The 17,703-nt window shown below is 40.1% G+C and overlaps 1 protein-coding gene across 2 annotated transcripts in view; it reads right to left on the reverse strand.

Moving 5' to 3' along the window:
- The window catches only part of LOC139759047 (arylsulfatase B-like), a 143,887-nt gene that overhangs the window by 92,876 nt on the left and 33,308 nt on the right, over nt 1–17,703 (reverse strand). For both annotated transcript variants that reach the window (XM_071680953.1, XM_071680954.1), the window contains exon 4: nt 2,454–2,557. In XM_071680953.1, the coding sequence (XP_071537054.1) occupies nt 2,454–2,557 (104 nt within the window). The remainder of the gene's footprint in view (nt 1–2,453; nt 2,558–17,703) is intronic.

Consider the following 17,703-nt stretch of genomic DNA (forward strand, 5'->3'; position numbering starts at 1 on the left):
AGGCTCCCAAAATTTTCGCCCCCTCCCCCACCCTATGATCCACTTCCGCTTCCATGGTTCCATCCGCTGACAGATCCACTCCCAGATATCTAAAACACTTCACTTCCTCCAGTTTTTCTCCATTTAAACTCACCTCCCAACTGACTTGACCCTCAACCCTACTGTACCTAATAACCTTGTTCTTATTCACATTTACTCTTAACTTTCTTCTTCCACACACTTTACCAAACTCCGTCACCAGCTTCTGCAGTTTCTCACATGAATCCGCCACCAGCGCTGTATCATCAGCGAACAACAACTGACTCACTTCCCAAGCTCTCTCATCCCCAACAGACTTCATACTTGCCCCTCTTTCCAAGACTCTTGCATTTACCTCCCTAACAACCCCATCCATAAACAAATTAAACAACCATGGAGACATCACACACCCCTGCCGCAAACCTACATTCACTGAGAACCAATCACTTTCCTCTCTTCCAACACGTACACATGCCTTACATCCTCGATAAAAACTTTTCACTGCTTCTAACAACTTGCCTCCCACACCATATATTCTTAATACCTTCCACAGAGCATCTCTATCAACTCTATCATATGTCTTCTCCAGATCCATAAATGCTACATACAAATCCATATATATATATATATATATATATATATATATATATATATATATATATATATATATATATATATATATATATATATATATATATATGTATATATATATATATATATATATATATATATATATATATATATATATATATATATATATATATATATATATATATATTTTCATACTATTTGCCATTTCCCGCGTTAGCGAGCTAGCGTTAAGAACAGAGAACTGGGCCTTAGAGGGAATATCCTCACCTGACCCCCTTCTCTGTTGCTTCTTTTGGAAAATTAAAAAAAAACAAGAAAGGGGAGGATTTCCAGCCACCCGCTCCCTCCCCTTTTAGTCGCCTTCTACGACACGCAGGGAATACGTGGGAAGTATTCTTTCTCCCCTATCCCCAGGGATAATATATATATATATATATATATATATATATATATATATATATATATATATATATATATATATATATTTTTTTTTTTTTTTTTTTTTTTTTTGCTTTGTAGCTGTCTCCCGCGTTTGCGAGGTAGCGCAAGGAAACAGACGATAGAAATGGCCTAACCCACCCCCATACACATGTGTATACATACGTCCACACACGCAAATATACATACCTACACAGCTTTCCATGCTTTACCCCAGACGCTTCACATGCCCTGATTCAATCCACTGACAGCACGTCAACCCCGGTATACCACATCGATCCAATTCACTCTATTCCTTGCCCTCCTTTCACCCTCCTGCATGTTCAGGCCCCGATCACACAAAATCTCTTTCACTCCATCTTTCCACCTCCAATTTGGTCTCCCACTTCTCCTCGTTCCCTCCACCTCCGACACATATATCCTCTTGGTCAATCTTTCCTCACTCATTCTCTCCATGTGCTCAAACCATTTCAAAACACCCTCTTCTGCTCTCTCAACCACGCCCTTTTTATTTCCACATATCTCTCTTACCCTTACGTTACTCGATCAAACCACCTCACATTGTCCTCAAACATCTCATTTCCAGCACATCCATCCTCCTGCGCACAACTCTATCCATAGCCCACGCCTCGCAACCATACAACATTGTTGGAACCACTATTCCTTCAAACATACCCATTTTTCTTTCCGAGATAATGTTCTCGACTTCCACACATTCTTCAAGGCTCCCAGAATTTTCGCCCCCTCCCCCACCCTATGATCGACTTCCGCTTCCATGGTTCCATCCGCTGCCAGATCCACTCCCAGATATCTAAAACACTTTACTTCCTCCAGTTTTTCTCCATTCAAACTTTTTTTTTTGTCGCTGTCTCCCGCGTTTGCGAGGTAGCGCAAGGAAACAGACGAAAGAAATGGCCCAACCCACCCCCATACACATGTATATACATACGTCCACACACGCAAATATACATACCTACACAGCTTTCCATGGTTTACCCCAGACGCTTCACATGCCCTGATTCAATCCACTGACAGCACGTCAACCCCGGTATACCACATCGCTCCAATTCACTCTATTCCTTGCCCTCCTTTCACCCTCCTGCATGTTCAGGCCTGTTCATTATATATATATATATATATATATATATATATATATATATATATATATATATATATATATATATATATATATATATATATATATATATATATATATATATATATATATATATATATATATATATATATATATATATATATATTTATATTTATATATATATAATGAAACTTTGTTAATTACAAAGCACATGACAATGATTATACGAATAGGCATAATAAGTACACTCTACGTCCTTTCTCTTCGCTGAACGTAGACGACTGAGGAAGTGATGAAGGAGAAGACTCACTTGCCGATGGCGTGTGTGGTGTAGCCGAGTTGTGACAGCCTTTCCGGGAGAAGCCTCTTGCTCAGAGTCAGGCCCGTGGGTTGTTTGTTTACCAGAACATTTCTCTGCAAAGACAGCAATCCGTCATGTTCCTGTAGCATATCAGAGTTTATGAGTCCAAGTGTTTAAGACAAATATTGAGCATTCACGTAACCTTATTTACATATCAGAATCACTATATTACATCGTCTCAACTGCTTATCTTTTTTTGTATTGTTTTGTTTTTATGTATGTTTAGGGCATGCACGAAACATTGATTATGTATCTGGTTAGTACAGATGGTACGTCTCGCCTGTAATCTGTTTAGGTTCCTAAAGCATAATCAAGGAGCGTGTAAACAAGGAGGAAGAGCATTTGTGTGTCGCATCTTTTCTTCATTATATATGGATGATTTTGATCGTCTGATTTAGATATATAAGATATTTACTGTGATCATGCACGGTACCGACTTCAACAAGATATTAACAACATTTAGAGGAGAATTTTCCGTACACTTTTTTTGTTACAAACTCAGAATTGGGTGAAGAGAAAGTACACATACATTATAGACTCGGGTCTACATCTGTCAGCGATGCTTGGGAAGGTGTCTCCTGCAGCGGACACACTTGATCCCCGAGGTTGTAGGAATAACCACCATGTACTGGGATGGGTCCTAGGCATCGACCCGCAGGGTGTGAGATTTATCACATTCCACAACTAGTCCCCACCTCTTCCATATAAATCTCACTCCACAACTAGTCCCCACCTCTTCCATATAAATCTCACTCCACAACTAGTCCCCACCTCTTCCATATAAATCTCACTCCACAACTAGTCCCCACCTCTTCCATGAGACAAACTTGTGAAGAACGGCAAAGTCTTACAATACTCCTGATGATGCTGATCCGTCCTGTGTCGTCACACCAAGACTTCATGACACTACACTGTTTTTGCAATGTAGGTGATGCCACCGTCGTTTTTAAGAGTCATAAAGCCTTTTCTCAAAGAGGGTCAGATTCCATCAAATCTAAATCAGATCTCTTACACAATCTTCTTTCGCCTGTTTCAGTCTCATTCTTTTTTTCTGTGGAAGATGTCGGTCGTTACACTTCAGATCTTTCCCACTACCTTCTAGACAATAAAGGAGTGTGGATCAAACTTCTCTTAGTATCAACTTACCGCATCTTCAATATCCGTCAGAATTTAGCGAGTAATTCCTCTACTAAAGCCTGTATAGAGTTTCTTAATTCATTGTCCATACTACTCGGTTGTTTGAATAAACCACATATCTGATAAACAGCAACATTTAATACTTCCCCAGTCGGGGTCTTCCTCTCAACAATTCTCTAAGTCATTGCCGTGCTTCAACAACTTGTCCCCTACATTCTGGTCATGATACCGGCCGTCCGATCCTCCGCAATTAAATCTGCATCAGAAGAATGAAACATCCTTCTACAATGAACGCACTAGATTTAGTTTGATTAATACTAACGAAGCCATCATCTATATCAGCAACACAGTCTCTCGCTTTCCATGTCCAGGTCCCACAAAACTTTCCATTGTTTACCCAAGACGCTTCACATGCCCTGGTTCAATCCATTGACAGCACATCGACCCCGGTATGCCACATCGTTCCAGTTTCTTCTATTGCTTGTACGCCTTTCACCCTCCTGTATGTTCAGGCCCCGATCACTCAAAATCTTTCTCACTCCATCCTTCCACCTCCAATTTGGTCTCCCACTTCTCTTTGTTCCCTGCACCTCTGACAGATATATCCTCTTTGTCAATCTTTCCTCACTCATTCTCTCCATGTGACCAAACCATTTCAATACACCCTCTTCTGCTCTCTCAACCACACTCTTTTTATTACCTCACATTTCTCTTACTCTTTCAGTACTTACTCGATCAAACCGCATCACACCACATATTGTCCTCAGACATCTCATTTCCAACACATCTACCCTCCTTCGCACAACCCTATCTATAGCCCACGTCTCCCAACCAAATAACATTGTTGGAACAACTATTCCTTCAAACATACCCATTTTTGCTCTCCGAGATAACGCTCTCGCCTTGCACACATTCTTCAACGCTCCCAGAACCTTCGCCCCCTTCCCCACCGTGTGACTCACTCATGCTTCCATGGTTCCATCCGCTGCTAAATCCACTCCCAGATGTCTACAACACTTTACTTCCTCCAGTTTTTCTCCATTCAAACTTTCCTTCCAGCTGACTTGTCCCTCAACCCTACTGAACCTATTGACCTTGCTCTTATTCACATTTACTCTCAGCTTTCTTCTTTCACACACTTTACCAAACTCAGTCACCAGCTTCTGCAGTTTCTCACACGAATCAGCCACCAGTGCTGTATCATCAGCGAACAACAACTGACTCACTTCCTAAGCTCTCTTATCCACAACAGACTGCATACTTGCCCCTCTCTCTAAAACTCTAGCATTCGCCTCCCTAACAACCCCATCCATAATCAAATTAAACAACCATGGAGACATCACGCACCCCTGCCGCAAACCTACATTCACTGAGAACCAATCACTTTCCTCTCTTCCTACACGTACACATGGCTTACACCCTCGATAAAAACTTTTCAGTGCTTCTAGCAACTTACCTCTCACACCATAAACTCTTAATACCTTCCACAGAGCATCTCTATCAACTCTATCATATGCCTTCTCCAGATCTATAAATGCTACACATACAAATTCATTTGTTTTTCCAAGTATTTCCCACTTACATTCTTCAAAGCAAGCACCTGATCCACACATCCTCTACCACTTTTGAAACCACACTGCTCCTCCCCAATCTGGTGCTCTGTACATGACTTCACCCTCTCAATCAATACTCTCCCATATAATTTCCCAGGAATACTCAACAAACTTATACCTATATGATTTGAACACTCACCTTTATCCCCTTTGCCTTTGTACAATGACACTATGCATGCATTCCGCCAATCCTCAGGCACTTCACCATGAACCATACATACATCAAATATCCTCACCAACCAGTCAACAACACAGTCACCCCCTTTTCTTATAAATTCCACGGCAATGTCATCCAAACCCTCCGCCTTGCCGGCTTTCATCTTCCGTAAAGCTTTCACTACCTGTTCTTTGTTAACTAAACCATTCTCTCTGACCCTCTCATTTCGCACAGCATCTCGATCAAAACACCCTATATCTGCCACTCTTACCATTCAACAAACCTTCAGAATACTCACTCCACCACTACTTGTTATTACCTCACCATTAGACCCCTTCACCGATGCTCCCATTTGTTCCCTCGTCTTACGCACTTTATTTACCTCCTTCTAGAACATCATTTTATTCTCAAAATAATTTAACGACATTCTCTCACCCCAACTCTCATTTACCCTCTTTTTCACCTCTTCCACCTTTCTCTTGATCTCTTGCCTCTTTCTTTTATGTACATCTCTCTTCTTTTTCACTAACAATCTTACTTCATCCTATCACTCACTACCCTTTCTAATCTTCCTACCTTCCACCTTTTTCATACCAAATGCATCTTTTGCGCAAGCTATCACTGCTTCCCTACATGCATCCCATTCCTCACCCACTCCCCTTACGTCATTTGCTCTCATCTTTTGCAATTTTACATTCAATCTCTCACGGTACTTCCTCACACAAGTCTCCTTTCCAAACTCATTTACTCTCACCACTCTCTTCTCTCCAACGTTCTCTCTTATATTCTGAAAACCTCTACCAATCTTCACCTTCGCCTCCACAAGATAATGATCAGACTTGCCTCCAGCTGCATCCCTCTGAGCACATTAACATCCAAAAGTCTTTTTTTACACGCCTATCAATCAACACGTAGTCCAATAACACACTTTGACCATCTCTCCTACTTACATATGTATACTTATGTACATCTCTCTTTTTAAACCAGGTATTCCCAATCACCAGTCCTTTTTCAGCACAAAAATCTACAAGCTCTTCACTATTTTCATTTACAACACTGAGCACCCTATATACACCAATTATATCCTCAACTGCTACATTACTCACATTTGCGTTCAAATCACCCATCACTATAACCCGGTCTCGTGCATCAAAGCTGCTCCCAAAACACTTACCTTTCATGATCTTTCTTTTCATGCCCAGGTGCATAGGCACCAATGATCACCCATCTCTCACCATATGCTTTCAATTTTACCCACTTCAATCTAGAATTAACTTTCTCACACTCAATCACATTCTCGCACAATTCCTGCATCAGGAGTATTGCTACTCCTTCCTTTGCTCTTGTCCTCTCACCAACCCCTGACTTTAATCCCGAAACATTCCCAAACCACTCTTCCCCTTTACCCTTGAGCTTCGTTTCACTCGGTCAAAACATCCAGATTCCTTTCTTCAAACATACTACTTATCTTTCCTTTTTTCATCTTGGTTACATCCACACACATTCAGACACCCCAATCTGAGCCTTCGAGGAGAATGCACACACCTCGCATGACTTCTTTTGTTTCCCCTTTTAGAAATTTAAATACATGGAGAGGGGAGAGGTGTTTCCAGTCCCCCGCCCACGCCCCCTGTAGTCGCCTTCTACGACACGCGGGGAATACATGGAAGTATTCTTTCTCCCCTATCCCCAGATATATATATATATATATATATACATATATATATATATATATATATATATATATATATATATATATATATATATATATATATATATATATATATATATATATATATATATATTATAATTTGCTTTGTCCCTGTCTCCCGGGTTAGCGAGGTAGCGCAAGGAAACAGACGAAAGAATGGCCCAACCCGCCCACATACACATGTATATACATACATGTCCACACACGCACAATATACATACCTATACATCTCAATGTATACATATATATACACACACAGACATATACATATATACACATGTACATAATTCATACTGTCTGCCTTTATTTGTTCCCATCGCCACCTCGCCACACATGGCATAACAACCCCCTCCCCCCTCATGTGTGCGAGGTAGCGCTAGGAAAAACACCAAAGGCCCCATTCGTTCACACTCAGTCTCTAGCTGTCATGTAATAATGCACCGAAACCACAGTTCCCTTTCCACATCCAGGGCCCACACACTTTCCATGGTTTACCCCAGACGCTTCACATGCCCTGGTTCAATCCATTGACAGCACGTAGACCCCGGTATACCACATCGTTCCAATTCACTCTATTCCTTGCACGCTTTTCACGCTCCTGCATCTTCAGGCCCCGATCACTCAAAATCTTTTTCACTCCATCTTTCCACCTCCAAGTTGGTCTCCCACTTCTCCTCGTTCCCTCCACCTCTGACACATATATCCTCTTGGTCAATCTTTCCTCACTCATTCTGTCCATGTGACCAAACCATTTCAAAGCACCCTCTTCAGCTCTCTCAACCACACTCTATTTATTTCCACTCATCTCTCTCACCCTTACATTACTTACTCGATCAAACCACCTCACAACACATACTGTCCCCAAACATCTCATTTCCAGCACATCCACCCTCCTGCGCACAACTCTATCCATAGCCCACGCCTCGCAACCATACAACATTGTTGGAACCACTATTCCTTCAAACATACCATTTTTGCTTTCCGAGATAATGTTCTCTACTTCCAAACATTCTTCAAGGCTCCCAGAATTTTCGCCCCCTCCCCCACCCTATGATTCACTTCCGATTCCATGGTTCCATCCGCTGCCAGATCCACTCCCAGATATATAAAACACTTCACTTCCTCCAGCTTTTCTCCATTCAAACTCACCTCCCAATTGACTTGACCCTCAACCCTACTGTACCTAATAACCTTGCTCTTATTCACATTTACTCTTAACTTTCTTCTTTCACACACTTTACCAAACTCAGTCACCAGCTTCTGCAGTTTCTTACATGAATCAGCCACCAGCGCTGTATCATTAGCGAACAACAACTGACTCACTTCCCAAGCTCTCTCATCCACAACCGATTGCATACTTGCCCCTCTTTCCAAAACTCTTGCATTCACCTCCCTAACAACCCCATCCATAAACAAATTAAACAACCATGGAGACATCACACACCCCTGCTGCAAACCTACATTCACTGAGAACCAATCACTTTCCTCTCTTCCTACACGTACACATGCCTTACATCCTCGATAAAAACTTTTCACTGCTTCTAACGACTTGCCTCCCACACCATATATTCTTAAAACCTTCCACAGAGGATCTCTATCAACTCTATCATATGCCTTCTCCAGATTCATAAATGCTAGATACAAATCCATTTGTTTTTCTAAGTATTTCTCGCATACATTGTTCAAAGCAAACACCTGATCCACACATCCTCTACCACTTCTGAAACCACACTGCTCTTCCCCAATCTGATGCTCTGCACATGCCTTCACCCTCTCAATCAATACCCTCCCATATAATTTACCAGGAATACTCAACAAACTTATACCTCTGTAATTTGAGCACTCACTCTTATCCCCTTTGCCTTTGTACAATGGCACTATGCAAGCATTCCGCCAATCCTCAGGCACCTCACCATGAATCATACATACATTAAATAACCTTACCAACCAGTCAATAATACAATCACCCCCTTTTTTAATAAATTCCACTGCAATACCATCCAAACCTGCTGCTTTGCCGGCTTGCATCTTCCGTAAAGCTTTTACTACCTCTTCTCGATTTACCAAATCATTTTCCCTAACCCTCTCACTTTGCACACCACCTCGACCAAGACACCCCACATCTGCCACTCTATCATCAAACACATTCAACAAACCTTCATATATATATATATATATATATATATATATATATATATATATATATATATATATATTTTTTTTTTTTTTTTTTTTGCTTTGTCGCTGTCTCCCGCGTTTGCGAGGTAGCGCAAGGAAACAGACGAAAGAAATGGCCCAACCCACCCCCCATACACGTGTATATACATACGTCCACACACGCAAATATACATACCTACACAGCTTTCCATGGTTTACCCCAGACGCTTCACATGCCCTGATTCAATCCACTGACAGCACGTCAACCCCGGTATACCACATCGCTCCAATTCACTCTATTCCATGCCCTCCTTTCACCCTCCTGCATGTTCAGGCCCCGATCACACAAAATCTTTTTCACTCCATCTTTCCACTTCCAATTTGGTCTCCCTCCTCTCCTCGTTCCCTCCACCTCCGACACATATATCCTCTTGGTCAATCTTTCCTCACTCATTCTCTCCATGTGCCCAAACCATTTCAAAACACCCTCTTCTGCTCTCTCAACCACGCTCTTTTTATTTCCACACATCTCTCTTACCCTTACATTACTTACTCGATCAAACCACCTCACACCACACATTGTCCTCAAACATCTCATTTCCAGCACATCCATCCTCCTGCGCACCAATCTATCCATAGCCCACGCCTCGCAACCATACAACATTGTTGGAACCACTATTCCTTCAAACATACCCATTTTTGCTTTCCGAGATAATGTTCTCGACTTCCACACATTCTTCAAGGCTCCCAGAATTTTCGCCCCCTCCCCCATCCTATGATCCACTTCCGCTTCCTTGGTTCCATCCGCTGCCAGATCCACTCCCAGATATCTAAAACACTTTACTTCCTCCAGTTTTTCTCCATTCAAACTCACCTCCCAATTGACTTGACCCTCAACCCTACTGTACCTAATAACCTTGCTCTTATTCACATTTACTCTTAACTTTCTTCTTTCACACACTTTACCAAACTCAGTCACCAGCTTCTGCAGTTTCTCACATGAATCAGCCACCAGCGCTGTATCATCAGCGAACAACAACTGACTCACTTCCCAAGCTCTCTCATCCACAACAGACTTCATACTTGCCCCTCTTTCCAAAACTCTTGCATTCACCTCCCTAACAACCCCATCCATAAACAAATTAAACAACCATGGAGACATCACACACCCCTGCCGCAAACCTACATTCACTGAGAACCAATCACTTTCCTCTCTTCCTACACGTGCACATGCCTTACATCCTAGATAAAAACTTTTCACTGCTTCTAACAACTTGCCTCCCACATCATATATTCTTAATACCTTCCACAGAGCATCTCTATCAACTCTATCATATGCCTTCTCCAGATCCATAAATGCTACATACAAATCCATTTGCTTTTCTAAGTATTTCTCACATACATTCTTCAAAGCAAACACCTGATCCACACATCCTCTACCACTTCTGAAACCACACTGCTCTTCCCCAATCTGATGCTCTGTACATGCCATCACCCTCTCAATCAATACCCTCCCATATAATTTACCAGGAATACTCAACAAACTTATACCTCTGTAATTTGAGCACTCACTCTTATCCCCTTTGCCTTTGTACAATGGCACTATGCACGCATTCCGCCAATCCTCAGGCACCTCACCATGAGTCATACATACATTAAATAACCTTACCAACCAGTCAACAATACAGTCACCCCCTTTTTTAATAAATTCCACTGCAATACCATCCAAACCTGCTGCCTTGCCGGCATTCATCTTCCGCAAAGCTTTTACTACCTCTTCTCTGTTTACCAAATCATTTTCCCTAACCCTCTCACTTTGCACACCACCTCGACCAAAACACCCTATATCTGCCACTCTATCATCAAACACATTCAACAAACCTTCAAAATACTCACTCCATCCCCTTCTCACATCACCACTACTTGTTATCACCTCCCCATTTGCGCCCTTCACTGAAGTTCCCATTTGCTCCCTTGTCTTACGCACTTTATTTACCTCCTTCCAGAACATCTTTTTATTCTCCCTAAAATTTAATGATACTCTCTCACCCCAACTCTCATTTGCCCTCTTTTTCACCTCTTGCACCTTTTTCTTGACCTCCTGTCTCTTTCTTTTATACATCTCCCACTCAATTGCATTTTTATCCCTGCAAAAATCGTCCAAATGCCTCTCTCTTCTCTTTCACTAATACTCTTACTTCTTCATCCCACCACTCACTACCCTTTCTAATCAACCCATCTCCCACTCTTCTCATGCCACAAGCATCTTTTGCGCAATCCATCACTGATTCCCTAAATACATCCCATTCCTCCCCCACTCCCCTTACTTCCATTGTTCTCACCTTTTTCAATTCTGTACTCAGTCTCTCCTGGTACTTCCTCACACAAGTCTCCTTCCCAAGCTCACTTACTCTCACCACCCTCTTCACCCCAACATTCACTCTTCTTTTCTGAAAACCCATACAAATCTTCACCTTAGCCTCCACAAGATAATGATCAGACATCCCTCCAGTTGCACCTCTCAGCACATTAGCATCCAAAAGTCTCTCTTTCGCGCGCCTGTCAATAACGCTCTCTGGCCATCTCTCCTACTTACATAAGTATACTTATGTATATCTCGCTTCTTAAACCAGGTATTCCCAATCATCAGTCCTTTTTCAGCACATAAATCTACAAGCTCTTCACCATTTCCATTTACAACACTGAACACCCCATGTATACCAATTATTCCCTCAACTGCCACATTACTCAACTTTGCATTCAAATCACCCATCACTATAACCCGGTCTCGTGCATCAAAACCACTAACACACTCATTCAGCTGCTCCCAAAACACTTGCCTCTCATGATCTTTCTTCTCATGCCCCGGTGCATATGCACCAATAATCATCACCCATCTCTCTCCATCAACTTTCAGTTTTACCCATATAAATCGAGAATTTACTTTCTTACATTCTATCACATACTCCCACAACTCCTGTTTCAGGAGTATTGCTACTCCTTCCCTTGCTCTTGTCTTCTCACTAACCCCTGACTTTACTCCCAAGACCTTCCCAAACCACTCTTCCCCTTTACCCTTGAGCTTCGTTTCACTCAGAGCCAAAACATCCAGGTTCCTTTCCTCAAACATACTACCTATCTCTCCCTTTTTCACATCTTGGTTACATCCACACACTTTTAGGCACCCCAATCTGAGCCTTCGAGGAGGACGAGCACCCCCCGCGTGACTCCTTCTTCTGTTTCCCATTTTAGAAAGTTAAAAAAGTACAAGGAGGGGAGGATTTCTGGCCCCCCGCTCCTGTCCCCTCTAGTCGCTTTCTACGACACGCGAGGAATGCATGGATTATATATATATATATATATATATATATATATATATATATATATATATATATATATATATATATATATATATATATATATATATATATATATATCCCTGGGGATAGGGGAGCAAGAATACTTCCCACGTATTCCCTGCGTGTCGTAGAAGGCGACTAAAAGGGGAGGGAGCGGGGGGCTGGAAATCCTCCCCTCTCGTTTTTTTTTTTTTTTTTTTTTTTTTTTTTTTTTTTTTTTTAATTTTCCAAAAGAAGGAACAGAGAATTGGGCCAGGTGAGGGTAGTCCCTCAAAGGCTCAGTCCTCTGTTCTTAACGCTACCTCGCTAATGCGGGAAATGGCGAATAGTTTGAAAGAAAGAAAAATATATATATATATATATATATATATTCCTATGAATCCACGGTTAAAGTCAAACACGAAAAGTTCCCAAGTGCACTTTCGTGTAATAATCACATCATCAGGGGAGACACAAGAGAGGATTATAACAGTCAGTTGATATGCATCGAAGAGACAAAGCTAGGGCGCCATTTGGTAAACATGTGGCTGTCCAAAACATACAACGAGCGTTCATAAATCTTATCAACAATAAAGTTATCTAATTTGTACAGACCATCACTAATATTATTATAATTCTTTGTGTATTTAATAATAGAAGATTCAATGATATTTCTCTTGGTAATAGAGTTAGAATTAACAACTGAGATGGCGTTACTCCAGTCAATACAATGATCATAGTTTTTGCAAATCTTATCAACAATAAAGTTATCTAATTTGTACAGACCATCACTAATATTATTATAATTCTTTGTGTATTTAATAATAGAAGATTCAATGATATTTCTCTTGGTAATAGAGTTAGAATTAACAACTGAGATGGCGTTACTCCAGTCAATACAATGATCATAGTTTTTAACATGATTAAACAAGGCATTTGATTCTTATCCCGTTCTTATACTATATTTATGTTGCTTAAGTCTTACAGAAAGATCCTTACCAGTCTGACCAACATAAAATTTATCACAGTTTCCACAAGGAACTTTATAGATGCAACCAAGAGAATTTTCTGGTGAATTCCTGATTAAGATATTCTTTATAGTATTATTGTTGCTAAAGGTAACATTTACATTAAAGGATTTAAGCAACATGGGAAGCAAAGTGAAATTATTATTAAAAGGGAGGACTAAAAGATTCTTGGTGTCAATTGGAGGATTGGACTCAACTCTATAAAATGATTTCTTTGCTAACTTAAGGGATTTATCAATGAAAGATCTAGGGTACTTTAACTTAGATCCAATAGAATATATCTTCTCAAACTCATCATCAATAAACTCTGGACTGCAAATACGTAATGCCCTTAGGAACATAGATTGAAATGATGATAATTTAACTCTGTCATGTTGAGATGAGTAATAATGGATATATGAGCATACATTGGTGGGTTTTCTGTATATGCTAAACTTAAACTTGTTTCCTTGTCTATGAATCATGCAATCTAAAAATGGTAACATACCATTATTTTCATTTTCCACAGTAAATTTGATGGAAGGTACTAAATTGTTAAGTAAGGGGAGAAATATTTGTAAATTTTCATCTGTTGGCCAAACACAAAGAACATCATCTACATACCTAAACCATATTGCATTAGAAGGTAAGATATCCTTTAGTAAATTTTGTTTCAAAAAATTCCATACAAAGATTACTTAGTACAGGTGAAAGAGGGTTACCCATTGCCATACCAAATTTTTGAGCATAATAATCTCCATTAAATTGAAATACACAGTCTTTTACACACAATTGTATCAGTTCAATGAAATTAGACTTTGAAACAGGTAAATGAATATCATCCAAGACATCAGATAGATATTCTAAAAGGTCATCAACTGGAACTTTAGTGAAAAGTGAGGAAACATCAAAGCTAACTAGTTTGAAATCAAAATTAATGTTGATATTGTTTAGCTTGTTGACTAAATCAACATTGTTCATGATATTAGAATTTGATACCTTACCCACTAAAGGGCTTAATAAGGAAACTAACCATTTTGATAATTTATATGTGATGGAGCCTACTGTACTCACTATAGGTCTTGCTGGAAAATTTTGTTTATGTGTTTTGATAAGTCCATACATATATGGCAATGAAGGAGACAAAGATGACAAATTTTTGATAAGAGAAATGTTACCTTTCAACAACAACTTCATTTCTTTATTGAAGTGAGAATTAACTGCTTCTAAGGGATTTTTACTAAGTTTAGAATATGTTGTGTTATCATTTAGAAGATCATTCATTTTAGATAAATGGTTACTTTTGTCTAAAATCACAACAGTGTTAGCCTTATCTGCTTTAGTAATATGTATATCCTTGTCTTTTTTTAAGGTGTTAATAGCTCTTATGCATCTTTTAGGGCAATTAGCTTCCACTGGTTTTGACAAACTGGCATACACTAAACACTTGCAAATATTAGTATCATCATTACTTAAATTACTGTAATTTTCTAAATTACAAAAAGACTTTGTGACATCAGTACAGCTGGTTTCTCTGTTAGAGCACACAAAACTTAAACCATAGCCTAATGCACACAAGGAATCTTTATCTAGTTGTTTATTAGACAGGTTTACCACAAAAGATGGGTTTGTGTTCTTGGTCCAGTCGCTGTTTTTAATAAGATGGTCCAACTTACGATTTAGTGACAATTGTAGCCTGTTGCGTTCTTTCCTTAATTCATCATAGCAATAGGTCAACATCCGGTTCTTCCAGTGTGTCGGTATTGCCTTTAGCAACAATAATACTATAAAGAATATCTTAATCAGGAATTCACCAGAAAATTCTCTTGGTTGCATCTATAAAGTTCCTTGTGGAAATTGTGATAAATTTTATGTTGGTCAGACTGGTAAGGATCTTTCTGTAAGACTTAAGCAACATAAATATAGTATAAGAACGGGACAAGAATCAAATGCCTTGTTTAATCATGTTAAAAACTATGATCATTGTATTGACTGGATTAACGCCATCTCAGTTGTTAATTCTAACTCTATTACCAAGAGAAATATCATTGAATCTTCTAATTATTAAATACACAAAGAATTATAATAATATTAGTGATGGTCTGTACAAATTAGATAACTTTATTGTTGATAAGATTTGTAAAATGATAAGTTTATGAACGCTCGTTGTATGTTTTGGACAGCCACATGTTTACCAAATGGCGTCCTAGCTTTGTCTCTTCGATGTATATCAACTGACTGTTATATCTCTCTCTTGTGTCTCCCCTGATGATGTGATTATTACACGAAAGTGCACTTGGGAACTTTTCGTGTTTCATTTTCCCCGTGGACTCATAGGAATATCTTGATCACGCGCAAAATTGTGATCCTTTCCAATATATGAATATATTCTTTCTTTCATACTATTCGCCATTTCCCTTATTCGCGAGGTAGCGTTAAGAACAGGGGACTGGGCCTTTGAGGGAATATCCTCACCTGGCCCCGCTCAATGTTTCCCCTTTTGGGATAAAAACAAATGAGAGGGGAGGATTTCCAGCCTCCCGCTCCCTTCCCTTTTAGTCGCCTTCTACGACACGCAGGAAATACGTGGGAAGTATTCTTTCTCCCCTATCCCCAGGGATAATGAATATATATATATATATATATATATATATATATATATATATATATATATATATATATATATATATATATATATATTTTTTTTTTTTTTTTTTTTTTTTTATACTTTGTCGCTGTCTCCCGCGTCTGCGAGGTAGCGCAAGGAAACAGACGAAAGAAATGGCCCAACCCCCCCCCCATACACATGTACATACACATGTCCACACACGTGTATACATACCTACACAGCTTTCCATGGTCCACCCCAGACGCCTCACATGCCTTGATTCACTCCACTGACAGCACGTCAACCCCTGTATACCACATCGCTCCAATTCACTCTATTCCTTGCCCTCCTTACACCCTCCTGCATGTTCAGGCCCCGATCACACAAAATCTTTTTCACTCCATCTTTCCACCTCCAATTTGGTCTCCCTCTTCTCCTCGTTCCCAACACCTCCGACACATATATCCTCTTGGTCAATCTTTCCTCACTCATTCTCTCCATGTGCCCAAACCATTTCAAAACACCTTCTGTTCTCTCAACCACATAATTTTTATTACCACACATCTCTCTTACCCTTTCGTTTCTTACTCGATCTTCAAACATCTCATCCCCAGCACATCCACCCTCCTCCGCACAACTCTATCTATAGCCCACGCCTCGCAACCATTTAACATTGTTGGAACCACTATTCCTTCAAACATACCCATTTTTGCTTTTCTAAGATAACGTTCTCGATTTCCATACATTCTTCAACGCTCGCAGAACTTTCGCTCCCTCACCCACTCTATGATTCACTTCCGCTTCCATGGTTCCATCCGCTGCCAAATCCGCTCCCAGATATCTAGAACACTTCACTTCCTCCAGTTATTCTCCATTCAAACTTACCTCCCAACTGACTTGTCCCTCAACCTTACTGTACCTAATAACATTACTCTTATTCAAATTTACTCTCAACTTTCTTCTTTCACACACTTTACCAAACTCAGTCACCAACTTCTGCAGTTTCTCACCCGAATCAGCCACCAGCGCTGTATCATCAGCGAACAACTGACTCACTTCCCAAGCTCTCTTATCCACAACAGACTGCATACTTGCCCCTCTTTCCAAAACTCTTGCATTCACCTCCCTAACAACCCCATCCATAAACAAATTAAACAACCATGGAGACATTACGTACCCCTGCTGCAAACCAATATTCACTGAGAACCAATCACTTTCCTCTCTTCCTACACGTACACATGCCTTACATCCTCGATAAAAACTTTTCACTGCCTCCAACAACTTGCCTTCCACACCATACATTCCCAATACTCTCCACCGAGCATCTCCATCAACTCCATCATACGCCCTCTCCAGCTACATAAATGCTACATACAAATCCATTTGCCCCTCCAAGCACTTCTTTTGCACACACTCCTCAAAGCAAACACCTGATCCACACATCCTGTACCACTTCTGAAACCACACTGCT

The sequence above is a fragment of the Panulirus ornatus genome, chromosome 32 (genome assembly GCF_036320965.1).
Source record: "Panulirus ornatus isolate Po-2019 chromosome 32, ASM3632096v1, whole genome shotgun sequence".
NCBI classification, from domain to species: Eukaryota; Metazoa; Arthropoda; class Malacostraca; order Decapoda; family Palinuridae; genus Panulirus; species Panulirus ornatus.